Source organism: Procambarus clarkii, chromosome 25, assembly GCF_040958095.1.
Source record: "Procambarus clarkii isolate CNS0578487 chromosome 25, FALCON_Pclarkii_2.0, whole genome shotgun sequence".
Taxonomy (NCBI): domain Eukaryota; kingdom Metazoa; phylum Arthropoda; class Malacostraca; order Decapoda; family Cambaridae; genus Procambarus; species Procambarus clarkii.
The window spans coordinates 30,699,962-30,724,744 of NC_091174.1; the positions used below are offsets into that span (position 1 = coordinate 30,699,962).

The following is a 24,783-nucleotide window of genomic DNA, read 5'->3' on the forward strand; positions in this document are numbered from 1 at the left end:
ATAAGCCTATACTTGCATAAACCACAAGTGAAGATAAACAATCTTTGGACAACACCCACCAGTGGGACTCGAACCCAGAAAGCACAACTACCTTCCAGTAGCTGGCATAACTAGTATGCTTTAACCCACTACGCCATCAGACCTTACAAAAGAAGTAGATAGTTCGAGATATATATATCTCAAACATCTCTACCTCCCGAAGGCACCAGATGAGTGAGGGGTCAGTCTGCAATTTTCGTCAAGCCACTGTCAATGTGAGAGAACTCGTGTCCAGCTTATAAGCCTATACTTGCATAAACCACAAGTGAAGATAAACAATCTTTGGACAACACCCACCAGTGGGACTCGAACCCAGAAAGCACAACTACCTTCCAGTAGCTGGCATAACTAGTATGCTTTAACCCACTACGCCATCAGACCTTACAAAAGAAGTAGATAGTTCGAGATATATATATCTCAAACATCTCTACCTCCCGAAGGCACCAGATGAGTGAGGGGTCAGTCTGCAATTTTCGTCAAGCCACTGTCAATGTGAGAGAACTCGTGTCCAGCTTATAAGCCTATACTTGCATAAACCACAAGTGAAGATAAACCATCTTTGGACAACACCCACCAGTGGGACTCGAACCCAGAAAGCACAACTACCTTCCAGTAGCTGGCATAACTAGTATGCTTTAACCCACTACGCCATCAGACCTTACAAAAGAAGTAGATAGTTCGAGATATATATATCTCAAACATCTCTACCTCCCGAAGGCACCAGATGAGTGAGGGGTCAGTCTGCAATTTTCGTCAAGCCACTGTCAATGTGAGAGAACTCGTGTCCAGCTTATAAGCCTATACTTGCATAAACCACAAGTGAAGATAAACAATCTTTGGACAACACCCACCAGTGGGACTCGAACCCAGAAAGCACAACTACCTTCCAGTAGCTGGCATAACTAGTATGCTTTAACCCACTACGCCATCAGACCTTACAAAAGAAGTAGATAGTTCGAGATATATATATCTCAAACATCTCTACCTCCCGAAGGCACCAGATGAGTGAGGGGTCAGTCTGCAATTTTCGTCAAGCCACTGTCAATGTGAGAGAACTCGTGTCCAGCTTATAAGCCTATACTTGCATAAACCACAAGTGAAGATAAACAATCTTTGGACAACACCCACCAGTGGGACTCGAACCCAGAAAGCACAACTACCTTCCAGTAGCTGGCATAACTAGTATGCTTTAACCCACTACGCCATCAGACCTTACAAAAGAAGTAGATAGTTCGAGATATATATATCTCAAACATCTCTACCTCCCGAAGGCACCAGATGAGTGAGGGGTCAGTCTGCAATTTTCGTCAAGCCACTGTCAATGTGAGAGAACTCGTGTCCAGCTTATAAGCCTATACTTGCATAAACCACAAGTGAAGATAAACAATCTTTGGACAACACCCACCAGTGGGACTCGAACCCAGAAAGCACAACTACCTTCCAGTAGCTGGCATAACTAGTATGCTTTAACCCACTACGCCATCAGACCTTACAAAAGAAGTAGATAGTTCGAGATATATATATCTCAAACATCTCTACCTCCCGAAGGCACCAGATGAGTGAGGGGTCAGTCTGCAATTTTCGTCAAGCCACTGTCAATGTGAGAGAACTCGTGTCCAGCTTATAAGCCTATACTTGCATAAACCACAAGTGAAGATAAACAATCTTTGGACAACACCCACCAGTGGGACTCGAACCCAGAAAGCACAACTACCTTCCAGTAGCTGGCATAACTAGTATGCTTTAACCCACTACGCCATCAGACCTTACAAAAGAAGTAGATAGTTCGAGATATATATATCTCAAACATCTCTACCTCCCGAAGGCACCAGATGAGTGAGGGGTCAGTCTGCAATTTTCGTCAAGCCACTGTCAATGTGAGAGAACTCGTGTCCAGCTTATAAGCCTATACTTGCATAAACCACAAGTGAAGATAAACAATCTTTGGACAACACCCACCAGTGGGACTCGAACCCAGAAAGCACAACTACCTTCCAGTAGCTGGCATAACTAGTATGCTTTAACCCACTACGCCATCAGACCTTACAAAAGAAGTAGATAGTTCGAGATATATATATCTCAAACATCTCTACCTCCCGAAGGCACCAGATGAGTGAGGGGTCAGTCTGCAATTTTCGTCAAGCCACTGTCAATGTGAGAGAACTCGTGTCCAGCTTATAAGCCTATACTTGCATAAACCACAAGTGAAGATAAACAATCTTTGGACAACACCAACACCTTTGGTGGGTGTTGTCCAAAGATTGTTTATCTTCACTTGTGGTTTATGCAAGTATAGGCTTATAAGCTGGACACGAGTTCTCTCACATTGACAGTGGCTTGACGAAAATTGCAGACTGACCCCTCACTCATCTGGTGCCTTCGGGAGGTAGAGATGTTTGAGATATATATATCTCGAACTATCTACTTCTTTTGTAAGGTCTGATGGCGTAGTGGGTTAAAGCATACTAGTTATGCCAGCTACTGGAAGGTAGTTGTGCTTTCTGGGTTCGAGTCCCACTGGTGGGTGTTGTCCAAAGATTGTTTATCTTCACTTGTGGTTTATGCAAGTATAGGCTTATAAGCTGGACACGAGTTCTCTCACATTGACAGTGGCTTGACAAAAATTGCAGACTGACCCCTCACTCATCTGGTGCCTTCGGGAGGTAGAGATGTTTGAGATATATATATCTCGAACTATCTACTTCTTTTGTAAGGTCTGATGGCGTAGTGGGTTAAAGCATACTAGTTATGCCAGCTACTGGAAGGTAGTTGTGCTTTCTGGGTTCGAGTCCCACTGGTGGGTGTTGTCCAAAGATTGTTTATCTTCACTTGTGGTTTATGCAAGTATAGGCTTATAAGCTGGACACGAGTTCTCTCACATTGACAGTGGCTTGACGAAAATTGCAGACTGACCCCTCACTCATCTGGTGCCTTCGGGAGGTAGAGATGTTTGAGATATATATATCTCGAACTATCTACTTCTTTTGTAAGGTCTGATGGCGTAGTGGGTTAAAGCATACTAGTTATGCCAGCTACTGGAAGGTAGTTGTGCTTTCTGGGTTCGAGTCCCACTGGTGGGTGTTGTCCAAAGATTGTTTATCTTCACTTGTGGTTTATGCAAGTATAGGCTTATAAGCTGGACACGAGTTCTCTCACATTGACAGTGGCTTGACGAAAATTGCAGACTGACCCCTCACTCATCTGGTGCCTTCGGGAGGTAGAGATGTTTGAGATATATATATCTCGAACTATCTACTTCTTTTGTAAGGTCTGATGGCGTAGTGGGTTAAAGCATACTAGTTATGCCAGCTACTGGAAGGTAGTTGTGCTTTCTGGGTTCGAGTCCCACTGGTGGGTGTTGTCCAAAGATTGTTTATCTTCACTTGTGGTTTATGCAAGTATAGGCTTATAAGCTGGACACGAGTTCTCTCACATTGACAGTGGCTTGACGAAAATTGCAGACTGACCCCTCACTCATCTGGTGCCTTCGGGAGGTAGAGATTTTTGAGATATATATATCTCGAACTATCTACTTCTTTTGTAAGGTCTGATGGCGTAGTGGGTTAAAGCATACTAGTTATGCCAGCTACTGGAAGGTAGTTGTGCTTTCTGGGTTCGAGTCCCACTGGTGGGTGTTGTCCAAAGATTGTTTATCTTCACTTGTGGTTTATGCAAGTATAGGCTTATAAGCTGGACACGAGTTCTCTCACATTGACAGTGGCTTGACGAAAATTGCAGACTGACCCCTCACTCATCTGGTGCCTTCGGGAGGTAGAGATGTTTGAGATATATATATCTCGAACTATCTACTTCTTTTGTAAGGTCTGATGGCGTAGTGGGTTAAAGCATACTAGTTATGCCAGCTACTGGAAGGTAGTTGTGCTTTCTGGGTTCGAGTCCCACTGGTGGGTGTTGTCCAAAGATTGTTTATCTTCACTTGTGGTTTATGCAAGTATAGGCTTATAAGCTGGACACGAGTTCTCTCACATTGACAGTGGCTTGACGAAAATTGCAGACTGACCCCTCACTCATCTGGTGCCTTCGGGAGGTAGAGATGTTTGAGATATATATATCTCGAACTATCTACTTCTTTTGTAAGGTCTGATGGCGTAGTGGGTTAAAGCATACTAGTTATGCCAGCTACTGGAAGGTAGTTGTGCTTTCTGGGTTCGAGTCCCACTGGTGGGTGTTGTCCAAAGATTGTTTATCTTCACTTGTGGTTTATGCAAGTATAGGCTTATAAGCTGGACACGAGTTCTCTCACATTGACAGTGGCTTGACGAAAATTGCAGACTGACCCCTCACTCATCTGGTGCCTTCGGGAGGTAGAGATGTTTGAGATATATATATCTCGAACTATCTACTTCTTTTGTAAGGTCTGATGGCGTAGTGGGTTAAAGCATACTAGTTATGCCAGCTACTAGAAGGTAGTTGTGCTTTCTGGGTTCGAGTCCCACTGGTGGGTGTTGTCCAAAGATTGTTTATCTTCACTTGTGGTTTATGCAAGTATAGGCTTATATATATATATATATATATATATATATATATATATATACATACAACTTTAGAACACTTTCCCACCAGGAGACTCGAACCCTAGCCAGCACAGAAGCCTTCCAGCAACTGGCATAACAGGTACGCCTTAACCCTCTGCACCACCGCTCAGACCCTTAAAAGAGATGGTAATTTCGGAGTATTTAAATCCCCCAAAGATCAACACCTCCCAAGGGCACCAGAGCAAGTGAGGGGTCATTTAGACGTTAATTTCATCAAGTCCCTGTTAATATGGGAAGACACAGTGTCTCTGCTTAAGGCACAACTCTCCTAAACACGAGAGTTAAGTATACAACTTTAGAACACTTTCCCACCAGGAGACTCGAACCCTAGCCAGCACAGAAGCCTTCCAGCAACTGGCATAACAGGTACGCCTTAACCCTCTGCACCACCGCTCAGACCCTTAAAAGAGATGGTAATTTCGGAGTATTTAAATCCCCCAAAGATCAACACCTCCCAAGGGCACCAGAGCAAGTGAGGGGTCATTTAGACGTTAATTTCATCAAGTCCCTGTTAATATGGGAAGACACAGTGTCTCTGCTTAAGGCACAACTCTCCTAAACACGAGAGTTAAGTATACAACTTTAGAACACTTTCCCACCAGGAGACTCGAACCCTAGCCAGCACAGAAGCCTTCCAGCAACTGGCATAACAGGTACGCCTTAACCCTCTGCACCACCGCTCAGACCCTTAAAAGAGATGGTAATTTCGGAGTATTTAAATCCCCCAAAGATCAACACCTCCCAAGGGCACCAGAGCAAGTGAGGGGTCATTTAGACGTTAATTTCATCAAGTCCCTGTTAATATGGGAAGACACAGTGTCTCTCCTTAAGGCACAACTCTCCTAAACACGAGAGTTAAGTATACAACTTTAGAACACTTTCCCACCAGGAGACTCGAACCCTAGCCAGCACAGAAGCCTTCCAGCAACTGGCATAACAGGTACGCCTTAACCCTCTGCACCACCGCTCAGACCCTTAAAAGAGATGGTAATTTCGGAGTATTTAAATCCCCCAAAGATCAACACCTCCCAAGGGCACCAGAGCAAGTGAGGGGTCATTTAGACGTTAATTTCATCAAGTCCCTGTTAATATGGGAAGACACAGTGTCTCTGCTTAAGGCACAACTCTCCTAAACACGAGAGTTAAGTATACAACTTTAGAACACTTTCCCACCAGGAGACTCGAACCCTAGCCAGCACAGAAGCCTTCCAGCAACTGGCATAACAGGTACGCCTTAACCCTCTGCACCACCGCTCAGACCCTTAAAAGAGATGGTAATTTCGGAGTATTTAAATCCCCCAAAGATCAACACCTCCCAAGGGCACCAGAGCAAGTGAGGGGTCATTTAGACGTTAATTTCATCAAGTCCCTGTTAATATGGGAAGACACAGTGTCTCTGCTTAAGGCACAACTCTCCTAAACACGAGAGTTAAGTATACAACTTTAGAACACTTTCCCACCAGGAGACTCGAACCCTAGCCAGCACAGAAGCCTTCCAGCAACTGGCATAACAGGTACGCCTTAACCCTCTGCACCACCGCTCAGACCCTTAAAAGAGATGGTAATAGTAGAGGGCGCTGAGGTGCAGAGGTGCAGGTGTGCAGTCGGCGGGTCACCAATCAGAAGCAGGCAGGCTGGGAATGGTAGTTTGCTGGTTGATGACAGTGGCGAGCCGGCATGGAGGGAGTGTGGAGTAGGGGGGAGTTTAGGGTACCTTTGCCTCCTGGTCAAAACGTTTTGTGCTACTGGTAGACGTATCTTGAAGGTAGCATCTTATTGTTGTATGTATATAAGTAACTTTATGTAGGGAAGAGCAGGCTATATATATATATATGTCGTACCTAGTAGCCAGAACTCACTTCTGAGCCTACTATGCAAGGCCCAATTTGCCTAATAAGCCAAGTTTTCATGAATTAATTGCTTTTCGACTACCTAACCTACCTAACCTAACCTAACCTAACTTTTTCGGCTACCTAACCTAACCTAACCTATAAAGATAGGTTAGGTTAGGTTAGGTAGGGTTGGTTAGGTTCGGTCATATATCTACGTTAATTTTAACTCCAATAAAAAAAAATTGACCTCTTACATAATGAAATGGGTTGCTTTATCATTTCGTAAGAAAAAATTTAGAGAAAATATATTAATTCATGAAAACTTGGCTTATTAGGCAAATCGGGCCTTGCATTGTAGGCTGAAAAGTGAGTTCTGGCTACTAGGTACGACATATATATATATATATATATATATATATATATATATATATATATATATATATATATATATATATATATATATATACAAAGAAGCTTGAATGGTCCTCAAGCAAGTATGTAGCAGCAAACTTCTCACCTCAGAAGGATTTGAACCCAGACAGCCAGGGATCGTTGCCTTGGTCCATCTGCCTGTCTCCCATATTTCCATCTATCTGCATTTTTCTATCCATTCATATTCCCAAACTTCTATCTGCATAGCTATCCATATATCTACTCATCTATTCATCTATTAATCCATCATCCTATCTATTCATCTCGCTTTCTACCTATCTATATAGTTAACGATATGTTCACCCAGCAAACGGTTTTTAGTTATCAAAATGTTTTAAATATATTTTTTCTCGTATTTGTCATGTTTAGATTTTATTTCATCGACGTTTTTAGAGAATTTGTAAAAATTATTTTAAAACGTTAGGGAATAACGTTTTATAAAACGTGTTTTAATGTTGACCAGACCACACATTAGAAGGTGAAGGGACGACGACGTTTCGATCCGTCCTGGACCATTCTCAAGTCGATTGAGTCGAATTGAACCCAGTCGACTTGAGAATGGTCCAGGACGAACCGAAACGTCGTCCTCCCTTCACCTTCTAGTCTGGTCAACATACTTCAGCCATGTTATTGTGACCCATCGTCTGCAACGTGTTTTAATGTTTATGATGTTAATGTTTTAATGAAAACCTTTTACAATGTTAATGCTATTCATTTATTTATCGGAATTATTAGGAATAATAAAATTTATTCAATTCAGATGAGATAGAGGGAGAAAGAAAGAGAGAGAGAGAGAGAGAGAGAGAGAGAGAGAGAGAGAGAGAGAGAGAGAGAGAGAGAGAGAGAGAGAGAGAGAGAGAGAGAGAGAGAGAGAGAGAGAGAGAGAGGTGAGAGGAGAGAGAGGGAGAGAGAAAGCGTCTCAGACACAGAACGACAGAGACAGAGAAAAACAGAGTGAGACAGATACAGCAACAGATAGAAAAACAGAGACAGAGACAAAGAGAGAGACAGAGAGACAGAGACAAAGACAAAGAGAAAGAGACAGAGGGAGACAGAGAGTGGAGATAGATAGACACAGACAAAGAGAGAGAAAATCATTGATCATGGTCTGGTGATCAGGTGACCTGTTTTCCCTGTTGCACCTGGGTGGAAGGTTTGCCCACCACTGCTTGCCTCCTCACTCTCAATCTTGCTCTGAGGAATGCCAGAGTCAGAAACTACGTTCGACATTCTCTAATTTTTCTAATGTGGTTTTTCCGAATGCTTGGATCTCTTTATTTGTGATCGTTGATGAATGCATGTATATATATATATATATATATATATATATATATATATATATATATATATATATATATATATATATATATATATATATATATATATATATATATATATATATATATATATATATATATATATATATATGTCGTACCTAGTAGCCAGAACTCACTTCTCAGCCTACTATTCAAGGCCCGATTTGCCTAATAAGCCAAGTTTTCCTGAATTAATATATTTACTAAAAAAAATTTCCTATGAAATGATAAAGCTACCCTTTTCACTATGTATGAGGTCAATTTTTTTTTATTGGAGTTAAAATTAACGTAGATATATGACCGAACCTAACCAACCCTACCTAACCTAACCTAACCTATATATATAGGTAAGGTTAGGTTAGGTAGCCAAAAAAAGCTAGGTTAGGTTAGGTAGGTTAGGTAAACGAAAAAACATTAATTCATGAAAACTTGGCTTATTAGGCAAATCGGGCCTTGCATAGTAGGCTGAGAAGTGAGTTCTGGCTACTAGGTACGACATATATATATATATATATATATATATATATATATATATATATATATATATATATATATATATGTCGTACCTAGTAGCCAGAATGCACTTCTGGGCCTACTATGCAAGGCCCGATTTGCCTAATAAGCCAAGTTTTCCTGAATTATAATATTTTCTCCAATTTTTTTCTTATGAAATGATAAAGCTACCCATTTCATTATGTATGAGGTAAAAAAAAATTATTGGAGTTAAAATTAACGTAGATATATGACCGAACCTAACCAACCCTACCTAACCTAACCTAACCTATCTCTGTAGGTTAGGTTCGGTTAGGTAGCCGAAAAAGTTAGGTTAGGTTAGGTTAGGTAGGTTAGGTAGTCGAAAAACAATTAATTCATGAAAACTTGCCTTATTAGGCAAATTTGGCCTTGCATAGTAGGCTGAGAAGTGCGTTCTGGCTACTAGGTACGACATATATATATATATATATATATATATATATATATATATATATATATATATATATATATATATATATATGTGTGTGTGTGTGTGTGTGTGTGTGTGTGTGTGTGTGTGTGTGTGTGTGTTGTACCTAATAGCCAGAACGCAGTTCTTGGCCTACTATGCATGGCCCGATTTGCTAAAAAGCCAAGTTTTTCAGAATATATATATTTTCAAATTTTTCTCTTATGAAATGATAAATCTGCCCATTTCATTATGTATAAGTTATTTTGTTTAAATTTGAGTTAAAACTAACGTATATATATATGACCGAATCTAACCAACCCTTCCTAATCTAACCTAACCTATCTAAACCTAACCTAAACTAACACAACTACGTCAATAATTTATGTTCCTAATATAGTATAATAATAATAATTCAAATAAACTAATTGGAAACAATTTATTGAAAATAATAAAAAAAATCACTCGGCCTATTAGGCAAATCGGGCCTTGTATAGTAGGCCGAGAAGTGTGTTCTGGCTACTAGGTACGACATATATCTATATATATATATATATATATATATATATATATATATATATATATATATATATATATATATATATATATATATATATATATATATATATATATATATATATATATGTCGTTAGGTTGTCGTTAAGTATGTGTTAGGCACTAATGTTTGCAAGTGGCGTCAGGGACTGTTGTTCTGCACTGGGGAGACGGTGAAGGCACCGCTGGAGCTGCTCCGGTGCTGGCTCCACGAGACCCAGCGAGTGTACGGCGACCGCCTCCTGGAGGAGAAAGACATGGAGATGCTCAACAAGCTCCAGGTTGATGTCACCAAGAAGATATTTGAGGTAGGTCCTCGTGAAGGCATAACAAATAATGTCGCAACAAACTAAAAATAATGCAAGTTTTAATTATTAAATTTATTTAAATTTTAATGTAAATGGCCTATTTCAATTTATATTAATGGTTTCGCTTTTACTTGCTACTCAAAATCTTCCATGTAATTTTAAGTATTTTATTTGAATACGAATTGTAGGAACCTTTTAGTTTGGAAAAGCAAGCCTTTTATCCTTTAGTTAGGCCCTAAACGTTATGACGAGAAGCATACAGGTAAGGTTCATGAGAATTCTTGTTTCATAATAGTAATGGAAGAGGAATATAAACTTTCCTTCAGAGAAATATTGTTATGAAATTATTTATTGCATGACTTATTAGAAAGGAATGCAAATATTTTGTGTACAAAGAATAATATTTTGAGTCGCATTGAGTAGAAAAAAAAGAGCATGCATGCTAGTTGATATGAAGTATTTTTTTCATAGACTTGCAACATAGGTTTGTTACAGAATTTGTATAATACACAGTATCAGTAAAGAGTCAAGTGGACAACATAATTAGCAACCTGTAATTTTTTCTCTAGTATTACTCTCATTTTTTAATCCCCTTTTCCCGTCCAAGAGCGACGATGAAGAGAAAGAGATGGTGATAGAGGTATCTATTTTTGTGTACTACTGGTAACGCTTCCTAGCTGAGGAGAGCTGCTCAAGTCTCCTAGGAGCTTCGCACTCCTACCTGCTGTACTTTAGCAGCCTCCAAGCCTGCACTCTCCTTCTGTCGTTCATCTTGGCTTTGCTTTAAATGTCATAAATTTACATATACTCGACAAAAAAAACTTAAAATTCTTTTAAAAAGGTATTTTAGCATGTATAATACTGCACTGTAGCAGATATATATATATATATATATATATATATATATATATATATATATATATATATATATATATATATATATATATATATATATATATATATATATAATCCCCATTAAACAGCATGGATATATAATTATGATAATATAAATTATAAATAAAGAATATTTATTAAATATGACAAATTAGATTTCTTCCATAAATAACTGGAAGCTACAATTAGCATTTTCCTAAAATGGTTCGCGACACCATTGTTCCGCCATTATTTCCTAAATAAGTATATATATAATTATATATATAATATATGCAATTTGACGATCACGAAACACTGATCATTTGTATGTGGAAAATCCACAGAGAAACTGAAAAAAAAGATGAACGTTTCGGCCGATCAAGGCCGTTGTCAACACCAGACAACGGCCTTGATCGGCCGAAACGTTCATCTTTCTTTTCCGTTTCTCTGTGGATTTTCTGCATATAAAATAAGTATATAGTATATATATATATATATATATATATATATATATATATATATATATATATATATATATATATATATATATATATATATATATAAACCTAGTAGGGGTACCACCTCTGGTGCAAGTGTAGGGACCCATAGCCTCCGAGAAGAAAATAAAGAGTACTCAGAGAAGACCTTGTGGATCCTCACTGAACACTTTGATATTTTCTTCTCCTACCACCTTTTTCCTACCTCCTACCCACCTACCATTCTCCTTTCTTCTCATATATATATATATATATATATATATATATATATATATATATATATATATATATATATATAAGCCTATACTTGCATAAACCACAAGTGAAGATAAACAATCTTTGGACAACACCCACCAGTGGGACTCTAACCCAGAAAGCACAACTACCTTCCAGTAGCTGGCATAACTAGTATGCTTTAACCCACTACGCCATCAGACCTTACAAAAGAAGTAGATAGTTCGAGATATATATATCTCAAACATCTCTACCTCCCGAAGGCACCAGATGAGTGAGGGGTCAGTCTGCAATTTTCGTCAAGCCACTGTCAATGTGAGAGAACTCGTGTCCAGCTTATAAGCCTATACTTGCATAAACCACAAGTGAAGATAAACAATCTTTGGACAACACCCACCAGTGGGACTCGAACCCAGAAAGCACAACTACCTTCCAGTAGCTGGCATAACTAGTATGCTTTAACCCACTACGCCATCAGACCTTACAAAAGAAGTAGATAGTTCGAGATATATATATCTCAAACATCTCTACCTCCCGAAGGCACCAGATGAGTGAGGGGTCAGTCTGCAATTTTCGTCAAGCCACTGTCAATGTGAGAGAACTCGTGTCCAGCTTATAAGCCTATACTTGCATAAACCACAAGTGAAGATAAACAATCTTTGGACAACACCCACCAGTGGGACTCGAACCCAGAAAGCACAACTACCTTCCAGTAGCTGGCATAACTAGTATGCTTTAACCCACTACGCCATCAGACCTTACAAAAGAAGTAGATAGTTCGAGATATATATATCTCAAACATCTCTACCTCCCGAAGGCACCAGATGAGTGAGGGGTCAGTCTGCAATTTTCGTCAAGCCACTGTCAATGTGAGAGAACTCGTGTCCAGCTTATAAGCCTATACTTGCATAAACCACAAGTGAAGATAAACAATCTTTGGACAACACCCACCAGTGGGACTCGAACCCAGAAAGCACAACTACCTTCCAGTAGCTGGCATAACTAGTATGCTTTAACCCACTACGCCATCAGACCTTACAAAAAAAGTAGATAGTTCGAGATATATATATCTCAAACATCTCTACCTCCCGAAGGCACCAGATGAGTGAGGGGTCAGTCTGCAATTTTCGTCAAGCCACTGTCAATGTGAGAGAACTCGTGTCCAGCTTATAAGCCTATACTTGCATAAACCACAAGTGAAGATAAACAATCTTTGGACAACACCCACCAGTGGGACTCGAACCCAGAAAGCACAACTACCTTCCAGTAGCTGGCATAACTAGTATGCTTTAACCCACTACGCCATCAGACCTTACAAAAGAAGTAGATAGTTCGAGATATATATATCTCAAACATCTCTACCTCCCGAAGGCACCAGATGAGTGAGGGGTCAGTCTGCAATTTTCGTCAAGCCACTGTCAATGTGAGAGAACTCGTGTCCAGCTTATAAGCCTATACTTGCATAAACCACAAGTGAAGATAAACAATCTTTGGACAACACCCACCAGTGGGACTCGAACCCAGAAAGCACAACTACCTTCCAGTAGCTGGCATAACTAGTATGCTTTAACCCACTACGCCATCAGACCTTACAAAAGAAGTAGATAGTTCGAGATATATATATCTCAAACATCTCTACCTCCCGAAGGCACCAGATGAGTGAGGGGTCAGTCTGCAATTTTCGTCAAGCCACTGTCAATGTGAGAGAACTCGTGTCCAGCTTATAAGCCTATACTTGCATAAACCACAAGTGAAGATAAACAATCTTTGGACAACACCCACCAGTGGGACTCGAACCCAGAAAGCACAACTACCTTCCAGTAGCTGGCATAACTAGTATGCTTTAACCCACTACGCCATCAGACCTTACAAAAGAAGTAGATAGTTCGAGATATATATATCTCAAACATCTCTACCTCCCGAAGGCACCAGATGAGTGAGGGGTCAGTCTGCAATTTTCGTCAAGCCACTGTCAATGTGAGAGAACTCGTGTCCAGCTTATAAGCCTATACTTGCATAAACCACAAGTGAAGATAAACAATCTTTGGACAACACCCACCAGTGGGACTCGAACCCAGAAAGCACAACTACCTTCCAGTAGCTGGCATAACTAGTATGCTTTAACCCACTACGCCATCAGACCTTACAAAAGAAGTAGATAGTTCGAGATATATATATCTCAAACATCTCTACCTCCCGAAGGCACCAGATGAGTGAGGGGTCAGTCTGCAATTTTCGTCAAGCCACTGTCAATGTGAGAGAACTCGTGTCCAGCTTATAAGCCTATACTTGCATAAACCACAAGTGAAGATAAACAATCTTTGGACAACACCCACCAGTGGGACTCGAACCCAGAAAGTACAACTACCTTCCAGTAGCTGGCATAACTAGTATGCTTTAACCCACTACGCCATCAGACCTTACAAAAGAAGTAGATAGTTCGAGATATATATATCTCAAACATCTCTACCTCCCGAAGGCACCAGATGAGTGAGGGGTCAGTCTGCAATTTTCGTCAAGCCACTGTCAATGTGAGAGAACTCGTGTCCAGCTTATAAGCCTATACTTGCATAAACCACAAGTGAAGATAAACAATCTTTGGACAACACCCACCAGTGGGACTCGAACCCAGAAAGCACAACTACCTTCCAGTAGCTGGCATAACTAGTATGCTTTAACCCACTACGCCATCAGACCTTACAAAAGAAGTAGATAGTTCGAGATATATATATCTCAAACATCTCTACCTCCCGAAGGCACCAGATGAGTGAGGGGTCAGTCTGCAATTTTCGTCAAGCCACTGTCAATGTGAGAGAACTCGTGTCCAGCTTATAAGCCTATACTTGCATAAACCACAAGTGAAGATAAACAATCTTTGGACAACACCCACCAGTGGGACTCGAACCCAGAAAGCACAACTACCTTCCAGTAGCTGGCATAACTAGTATGCTTTAACCCACTACGCCATCAGACCTTACAAAAGAAGTAGATAGTTCGAGATATATATATCTCAAACATCTCTACCTCCCGAAGGCACCAGATGAGTGAGGGGTCAGTCTGCAATTTTCGTCAAGCCACTGTCAATGTGAGAGAACTCGTGTCCAGCTTATAAGCCTATACTTGCATAAACCACAAGTGAAGATAAACAATCTTTGGACAACACCCACCAGTGGGACTCGAACCCAGAAAGCACAACTACCTTCCAGTAGCTGGCATAACTAGTATGCTTTAACCCACTACGCCATCAGACCTTACAAAAGAAGTAGATAGTTCGAGATATATATATCTCAAACATCTCTACCTCCCGAAGGCACCAGATGAGTGAGGGGTCAGTCTGCAATTTTCGTCAAGCCACTGTCAATGTGAGAGAACTCGTGTCCAGCTTATAAGCCTATACTTGCATAAACCACAAGTGAAGATAAACAATCTTTGGACAACACCCACCAGTGGGACTCGAACCCAGAAAGCACAACTACCTTCCAGTAGCTGGCATAACTAGTATGCTTTAACCCACTACGCCATCAGACCTTACAAAAGAAGTAGATAGTTCGAGATATATATATCTCAAACATCTCTACCTCCCGAAGGCACCAGATGAGTGAGGGGTCAGTCTGCAATTTTCGTCAAGCCACTGTCAATGTGAGAGAACTCGTGTCCAGCTTATAAGCCTATACTTGCATAAACCACAAGTGAAGATAAACAATCTTTGGACAACACCCACCAGTGGGACTCGAACCCAGAAAGCACAACTACCTTCCAGTAGCTGGCATAACTAGTATGCTTTAACCCACTATGCCATCAGACCTTACAAAAGAAGTAGATAGTTCGAGATATATATATCTCAAACATCTCTACCTCCCGAAGGCACCAGATGAGTGAGGGGTCAGTCTGCAATTTTCGTCAAGCCACTGTCAATGTGAGAGAACTCGTGTCCAGCTTATAAGCCTATACTTGCATAAACCACAAGTGAAGATAAACAATCTTTGGACAACACCCACCAGTGGGACTCGAACCCAGAAAGCACAACTACCTTCCAGTAGCTGGCATAACTAGTATGCTTTAACCCACTACGCCATCAGACCTTACAAAAGAAGTAGATAGTTCGAGATATATATATCTCAAAAATCTCTACCTCCCGAAGGCACCAGATGAGTGAGGGGTCAGTCTGCAATTTTCGTCAAGCCACTGTCAATGTGAGAGAACTCGTGTCCAGCTTATAAGCCTATACTTGCATAAACCACAAGTGAAGATAAACAATCTTTGGACAACACCCACCAGTGGGACTCGAACCCAGAAAGCACAACTACCTTCCAGTAGCTGGCATAACTAGTATGCTTTAACCCACTACGCCATCAGACCTTACAAAAGAAGTAGATAGTTCGAGATATATATATCTCAAACATCTCTACCTCCCGAAGGCACCAGATGAGTGAGGGGTCAGTCTGCAATTTTCGTCAAGCCACTGTCAATGTGAGAGAACTCGTGTCCAGCTTATAAGCCTATACTTGCATAAACCACAAGTGAAGATAAACAATCTTTGGACAACACCCACCAGTGGGACTCGAACCCAGAAAGCACAACTACCTTCCAGTAGCTGGCATAACTAGTATGCTTTAACCCACTACGCCATCAGACCTTACAAAAGAAGTAGATAGTTCGAGATATATATATCTCAAACATCTCTACCTCCCGAAGGCACCAGATGAGTGAGGGGTCAGTCTGCAATTTTCGTCAAGCCACTGTCAATGTGAGAGAACTCGTGTCCAGCTTATAAGCCTATACTTGCATAAACCACAAGTGAAGATAAACAATCTTTGGACAACACCCACCAGTGGGACTCGAACCCAGAAAGCACAACTACCTTCCAGTAGCTGGCATAACTAGTATGCTTTAACCCACTACGCCATCAGACCTTACAAAAGAAGTAGATAGTTCGAGATATATAGTAGATAGTAGATAGTAGAAGAAGTAGATAGTAGAACTATCTACTTCTTTTGTAAGGTCTGATGGCGTAGTGGGTTAAAGCATACTAGTTATGCCAGCTACTGGAAGGTAGTTGTGCTTTCTGGGTTCGAGTCCCACTGGTGGGTGTTGTCCAAAGATTGTTTATCTTCACTTGTGGTTTATGCAAGTATAGGCTTATAAGCTGGACACGAGTTCTCTCACATTGACAGTGGCTTGACGAAAATTGCAGACTGACCCCTCACTCATCTGGTGCCTTCGGGAGGTAGAGATGTTTGAGATATATATATCTCGAACTATCTACTTCTTTTGTAAGGTCTGATGGCGTAGTGGGTTAAAGCATACTAGTTATGCCAGCTACTGGAAGGTAGTTGTGCTTTCTGGGTTCGAGTCCCACTGGTGGGTGTTGTCCAAAGATTGTTTATCTTCACTTGTGGTTTATGCAAGTATAGGCTTATAAGCTGGACACGAGTTCTCTCACATTGACAGTGGCTTGACGAAAATTGCAGACTGACCCCTCACTCATCTGGTGCCTTCGGGAGGTAGAGATGTTTGAGATATATATATCTCGAACTATCTACTTCTTTTGTAAGGTCTGATGGCGTAGTGGGTTAAAGCATACTAGTTATGCCAGCTACTGGAAGGTAGTTGTGCTTTCTGGGTTCGAGTCCCACTGGTGGGTGTTGTCCAAAGATTGTTTATCTTCACTTGTGGTTTATGCAAGTATAGGCTTATAAGCTGGACACGAGTTCTCTCACATTGACAGTGGCTTGACGAAAATTGCAGACTGACCCCTCACTCATCTGGTGCCTTCGGGAGGTAGAGATGTTTGAGATATATATATCTCGAACTATCTACTTCTTTTGTAAGGTCTGATGGCGTAGTGGGTTAAAGCATACTAGTTATGCCAGCTACTGGAAGGTAGTTGTGCTTTCTGGATTCGAGTCCCACTGGTGGGTGTTGTCCAAAGATTGTTTATCTTCACTTGTGGTTTATGCAAGTATAGGCTTATAAGCTGGACACGAGTTCTCTCACATTGACAGTGGCTTGACGAAAATTGCAGACTGACCCCTCACTCATCTGGTGCCTTCGGGAGGTAGAGATGTTTGAGATATATATATCTCGAACTATCTACTTCTTTTGTAAGGTCTGATGGCGTAGTGGGTTAAAGCATACTAGTTATGCCAGCTACTGGAAGGAAGTTGTGCTTTCTGGGTTCGAGTCCCACTGGTGGGTGTTGTCCAAAGATTGTTTATCTTCACTTGTGGTTTATGCAAGTATAGGCTTATAAGCTGGACACGAGTTCTCTCACATTGACAGTGGCTTGACGAAAATTGCAGACTGACCCCTCACTCATCTGGTGCCTTCGGGAGGTAGAGATGTTTGAGATATATATATCTCGAACTATCTACTTCTTTTGTAAGGTCTGATGGCGTAGTGGGTTAAAGCATACTAGTTATGCCAGCTACTGGAAGGTAGTTGTGCTTTCTGGGTTCGAGTCCCACTGGTGGGTGTTGTCCAAAGATTGTTTATCTTCACTTGTGGTTTATGCAAGTATAGGCTTATAAGCTGGACACGAGTTCTCTCACATTGACAGTGGCTTGACGAAAATTGCAGACTGACCCCTCACTCATCTGGTGCCTTCGGGAGGTAGAGATGTTTGAGATATATATATCTCGAACTATCTACTTCTTTTGTAAGGTCTGATGGCGTAGTGGGTTAAAGCATACTAGTTATGCCAGCTACTGGAAGGTAGTTGTGCTTTCTGGGTTCGAGTCCCACTGGTGGGTGTTGTCCAAAGATTGTTTATCTTCACTTGTGGTTTATGCAAGTATAGGCTTATAAGCTGGACACGAGTTCTCTCACATTGACAGTGGCTTGACGAAAATTGCAGACTGACCCCTCACTCATCTGGTGCCTTCGGGAGGTAGAGATGTTTGAGATATATATATCTCGAACTATCTACTTCTTTTGTAAGGTCTGATGGCGTAGTGGGTTAAAGCATACTAGTTATGCCAGCTACTGGAAGGTAGTTGTGCTTTCTGGGTTCGAGTCCCACTGGTGGGTGTTGTCCAAAGATTGTTTATCTTCACTTGTGGTTTATGCAAGTATAGGCTTATAAGCTGGACACGAGTTCTCTCACATTGACAGTGGCTTGACGAAAATTGCAGACTGACCCCTCACTCATCTGGTGCCTTCGGGAGGTAGAGATGTTTGAGATATATATATCTCGAACTATCTACTTCTTTTGTAAGGTCTGATGGCGTAGTGGGTTAAAGCATACTAGTTATGCCAGCTACTGGAAGGTAGTTGTGCTTTCTGGGTTCGAGTCCCACTGGTGGGTGTTGTCCAAAGATTGTTTATCTTCACTTGTGGTTTATGCAAGTATAGGCTTATAAGCTGGACACGAGTTCTCTCACATTGACAGTGGCTTGACGAAAATTGCAGACTGACCCCTCACTCATCTGGTGCCTTCGGGAGGTAGAGATGTTTGAGATATATATATCTCGAACTATCTACTTCTTTTGTAAGGTCTGATGGCGTAGTGGGTTAAAGCATACTAGTTATGCCAGCTACTGGAAGGTAGTTGTGCTTTCTGGGTTCGAGTCCCACTGGTGGGTGTTGTCCAAAGATTGTTTATCTTCACTTGTGGTTTATGCAAGTATAGGCTTATAAGCTGGACACGAGTTCTCTCACATTGACAGTGGCTTGACGAAAATTGCAGACTGACCCCTCACTCATCTGGTGCCTTCGGGAGGTAGAGATGTTTGAGATATATATATCTCGAACTATCTACTTCTTTTGTAAGGTCTGATGGCGTAGTGGGTTAAAGCATACTAGTTATGCCAGCTACTGGAAGGTAGTTGTGCTTTCTGGGTTCGAGTCCCACTGGTGGGTGTTGTCCAAAGATTGTTTATCTTCACTTGTGGTTTATGCAAGTATAGGCTTATAAGCTGGACACGAGTTCTCTCACATTGACAGTGGCTTGACGAAAATTGCAGACTGACCCCTCACTCATCTGGTGCCTTCGGGAGGTAGAGATGTTTGAGATATATATATCTCGAACTATCTACTTCTTTTGTAAGGTCTGATGGCGTAGTGGGTTAAAGCATACTAGTTATGCCAGCTACTGGAAGGTAGTTGTGCTTTCTGGGTTCGAGTCCCACTGGTGGGTGTTGTCCAAAGATTGTTTATCTTCACTTGTGGTTTATGCAAGTATAGGCTTATAAGCTGGACACGAGTTCTCTCACATTGACAGTGGCTTGACGAAAATTGCAGACTGACCCCTCACTCATCTGGTGCCTTCGGGAGGTAGAGATGTTTGAGATATATATATCTCGAACTATCTACTTCTTTTGTAAGGTCTGATGGCGTAGTGGGTTAAAGCATACTAGTTATGCCAGCTACTGGAAGGTAGTTGTGCTTTCTGGGTTCGAGTCCCACTGGTGGGTGTTGTCCAAAGATTGTTTATCTTCACTTGTGGTTTATGCAAGTATAGGCTTATAAGCTGGACACGAGTTCTCTCACATTGACAGTGGCTTGACGAAAATTGCAGACTGACCCCTCACTCATCTGGTGCCTTCGGGAGGTAGAGATGTTTGAGATATATATATCTCGAACTATCTACTTCTTTTGTAAGGTCTGATGGCGTAGTGGGTTAAAGCATACTAGTTATGCCAGCTACTGGAAGGTAGTTGTGCTTTCTGGGTTCGAGTCCCACTGGTGGGTGTTGTCCAAAGATTGTATATATATATATATATATATATATATATATATATATATATATATATATATATATATATATATATATATATATATATGTCGTACCTAATAGCCAGAACGCACTTATCGGCCTACTATGCAAGGCCCGATTTGCCTAATAAGCCAAGTTTTCCTGAATTAATATATTTTCTCTAATTTTTTTCTTATGAAATGATAAATCAAACCATTTCATTATGTATGAGGTTAATTTTTTTTTATTGGAGTTTAAATTAACGTAGATATATGACCAAACCTAACCAACCCTACCTAACCTAACCTAACCTATCTTTATAGGTTAGGTTAGGTTAGGTAGCGGAAAAAGTTAGGTTAGGTTAGGTTAGGTAGGTTAGGTAGTCGAAAAACAATTAATTCATGAAAACTTGGCTTATTAGGCAAATTGGGCCTTGCATAGTAGGCTGAGAAGTGAGTTCTGGCTACTAGGTACGACATATATATATATATATATATATATATATATATATATATATATATATATATATATATGTCGTACCTAGTAGCCAGAACGCACTTCTCAGCCTACTATGCATAGTAGGCTGAGAATATATATATATATATATATATATATATATATATATATATATATATATATATATATATATATATATATATATATATATATATATGTCGTACCTAGTAGCCAGAACGCACTTCTAAGCCTACTATGCAAGGCCCGATTTGCCTAATAAGCCAAGTTTTCCTGAATTTATATATTTTCTCTAATTTTTTTCTTATGAAATGAAAAAGCTACCCATTTCATTATGTATGAGGTCAATTTTTTTTTATTGGAGTTAAAATTAACGTAGATATATGACCGAACCTAACCAACCCTACCTAACCTAACCTAACCTATCTTTATAGGTTAGGTTAGGTTAGGTAGCCGAAAAAGTTAGATTAGGTTAGGTTAGGTAGGTTAGGTAGACGAAAAACAATTAATTCATGAAAACTTGGCTTATTAGGCAAATCGGGCCTTGCATAGTAGGCATAGAAGTGAGTTCTGGCTACTAGGTACGACATATATAAATATATATATATATATATATATATATATATATGTCGTACCTAGTAGCCAGAACGCACTTCTGAGCCTACTATGCATGGCCCGATTTGCCTAATAAGCCAAGTTTTCATGAATTAATTGTTTTTCGGCTACCTAACCTACCTAACCTAACCTAACCTAACTTTTTCGGCTACCTAACCTAACCTAACCTATAAAGATAGGTTAGGTTAGGTTAGGTAGGGTTGGTTAGGTTCGGTCATATATCTACGTTAATTTTAACTCCAATAAATAAAAATTGACCTCATACATAATGAAATGGTTAGATTTATCATTTCATAAGAAAAAAATTAGAGAAAATATATTAATTCAGGAAAACTTGGCTTATTAGGCAAATCGGGCCTTGCATAGTAGGCCGATAAGTGCGTTCTGGCTATTAGGTACGACATATATATATATATATATATATATATATGTCGTACCTAGTAGCCAGAACTCACTTTTTGGCCTACTATTCAAGGCCCGATTTGCCTAATAAGCCAAGTTTTCCTGAATTAATATATTTTTTCTAATTTTTTTCTTATGAAATGATAAAGCTACCCATTTCATTATGTATGAGGTCAATTTTTTTTTATTGGAGTTAAAATTAACGTAGATATATGACCGAACCTAACCAACCCTACCTAACCTAACCTAACCTATCTTTATAGGTTAGGTTTGGTTAGGTAGCCGAAAAAGTTAGGTTAGGTTAAGTTAGGTAGGTTAGGTAGTCGAAAAACAATTAATTCATGAAAACTTGGCTTATTAGGCAAATCGGGCCTTGAATAGTAGGCCAAAAAGTGAGTTCTGGCTACTAGGTACGACATATATATATATATATATATATATATATATATATATATATATATATATATATATATATATATATATATATATATATATATACATATATATATTATTAAATATGACCGAAAAAGTAAGATTAATAATTCTAACACGAATTTTCTCAATCTTTCGTACATTTCTTTTCACTGTTGGAGGTAATTCAAAAATCAATTCTCCAAAATTCATTTTTATTTCTAGTCTGACGCGACACTTGAGCGCGTTTCGTAAAACTTATTACATTTTCAAAGACTTTAGTTAACACATACACAACTGAATAGAACTTACACATCTCCTCTTGACATACCAGAAAATATCCTAAGGAAACTACTCCAAGCGTGTACTAAAGAGGCACCCTTCTTGAGCCCGGATGGGCACATGTATAAGCAAGTAGATGGGGTCGCCATGGGTTCTCCCCTAGGTGTCCTGTTTGCAAACTTCTACATGGGTACCATCGAGCAAAAAGTCTTAGTCGACATGAACATGAAACCGGCCATATACTGCAGGTATGTTGACGACATTTTTACACAGGTACCTGATGTCAGACATCTGCTGGAGTTGAAGGAGGCATTTGAGCAGAGTTCCGTACTGCATTTCACTTACGAGATGGAAAAGGATGGGAAGCTGCCCTTTCTAGATGTAACAGTCATGGAAAAGAGCGGAGGTTTCCACACTGCAGTCTACACTAAGGAAACAAACATAGGAATGTGCCTAAATGCCAAAAGCAACTGCCCAGATAGGTACAAGAGGAGTGTTGTTAACGCATATGTCGACCGTGCTGTCAGCCACAGCTCAGAATGGAAGCAAGTCGACGAAGAACTCTGTAGTGTAAGGCAGGTCCTAGTCAACAACGGCTTCTCCAATGGTTTCGTCGAAGAAATCATAAGAAGGAAAGTGAAACGCCATGCAACCTCTGAAGAGACAACCAACACAACACCTATACCCCCTATTAGACTATTTTACAGGAATTTCTTTTCCACAGCTCATAAAACGGAGGAAAGGGTCCTGAAAGATATTGTTAATAGAAACGTTATCCCTACAGACAAAAATCAGAGGATACAACTGACGATTTACTATAAAACCAGAAAAACGGCCAGCCTACTCATGAGAAACTCTCCAGACACAAAACAGAACGCTTTAAAAGAGACTAACGTCGTCTATGCCTTCAAATGCCCTCTTGGGGACTGTAAGCTGCAAAAAACCCAGTATATAGGCAAGACAACAACATCTCTTTCTAGGCGTTTAACGATGCATAAGCAACAGGGCTCCATTAAGGAACATATAATCTCTTCCCACAACCAAACCATCGCCAGAGAAATCCTAGTAAACAACACAGAAATCATCGATAGATACAGCGATAGCAGGCAGCTTGACGTTTGCGAGGCATTACACATCAAGAAGTCAACACCAGCAATCAACAGCCAATTAATGCACAACTATATTCTACCCACCTCAAGACTCCGCTCCAATATAGAAGCATCAAGAAATATAGACCAATAGGCTTTCTGCAATCACTTCTATTCAATACCCTTTGTTTCATGTTCTGGCATGTGTTGATGAAATTAATACCTTATTAAATACCACCTCACCCCATCCACGTCACTCAAATGTAGATATAAACAAAATTGGAGATGTGTAAGTTCTATTCAGTTGTGTATGTGTTAACTAAAGTCTTTGAAAATGTAATAAGTTTTACGAAACGCGCTCAAGTGTCGCGTCAGACTAGAAATAAAAATTAATTTGGGAGAATTGATTTTTGAATTACCTCCAACAGTGAAAAGAAATGTACGAAAGATTGAGAAAATTCGTGTTAGAATTATTAATCTTACTTTTTCGGTCATATTTAATAATATATGTCTACAGGAAAGACTGCTACCAAAATATACTAATATATATATATATAATTATTTATTTATTTATTTATCGAACTGAACACAGTAGCATCAGTGCAATTTGAAATTTCCTTAAATATTTTTCATTACACCCATACTTTCTTCCGTCTAGAGGGGAATGAAACATTAGGTCTCTCAGTCATTCCGTTTCATTTCAACGTTTAGTCATTAATGTGACATTTCAGAATTATACACACTTGGTACATTTCAAATCAAAACATAATGCATGGGCTCACCTCGCTCTCTCATTCCTTCAAGGGCATGAGCGAGTAACTATAGGGCGTGGTGGAGCGCGAGATCCTTGTCTAACACAACGGGTCTTCGCTCTGGGGCACAGGAGAGTCATCACATTGGGAAATGTTCCGTGTCAAGTTCGTCTGTGTTAATCAATGGGGCAAATTGACTAATATATATGGTATTAAATGTTAGCAGATTCCTAAGGTCACTGGTCCATATGATGATCATAAACCCTGTCGATTTAGGATGGTGCTATTTATATGTAAATACTTTTGTGTTATTCCACTGAGCAACCACTGTGCAGTATTAAAGATTATGAGGCAGCCACTGATGTCGTTGTCAAGATATTCCTCATCCTCAGAAATTCTATTGCAATAACTTAAAGTTCCCAATAATCAGCATAATTGCTAATGACCCCTTTAGTCATATTCACTAACTGTTAATTACA

The 24,783-nt window shown here is 40.0% G+C and overlaps 1 protein-coding gene across 1 annotated transcript in view; it reads left to right on the forward strand.

The window, feature by feature from the left end:
• The window catches only part of LOC123756315 (dynein beta chain, ciliary), a 289,304-nt gene that overhangs the window by 214,044 nt on the left and 50,477 nt on the right, over positions 1 to 24,783 (forward strand). The window contains exon 21 of the mRNA XM_069331022.1: positions 9,820 to 9,981. Coding sequence (XP_069187123.1) covers positions 9,820 to 9,981 — 162 coding nt within the window. The remainder of the gene's footprint in view (positions 1 to 9,819; positions 9,982 to 24,783) is intronic.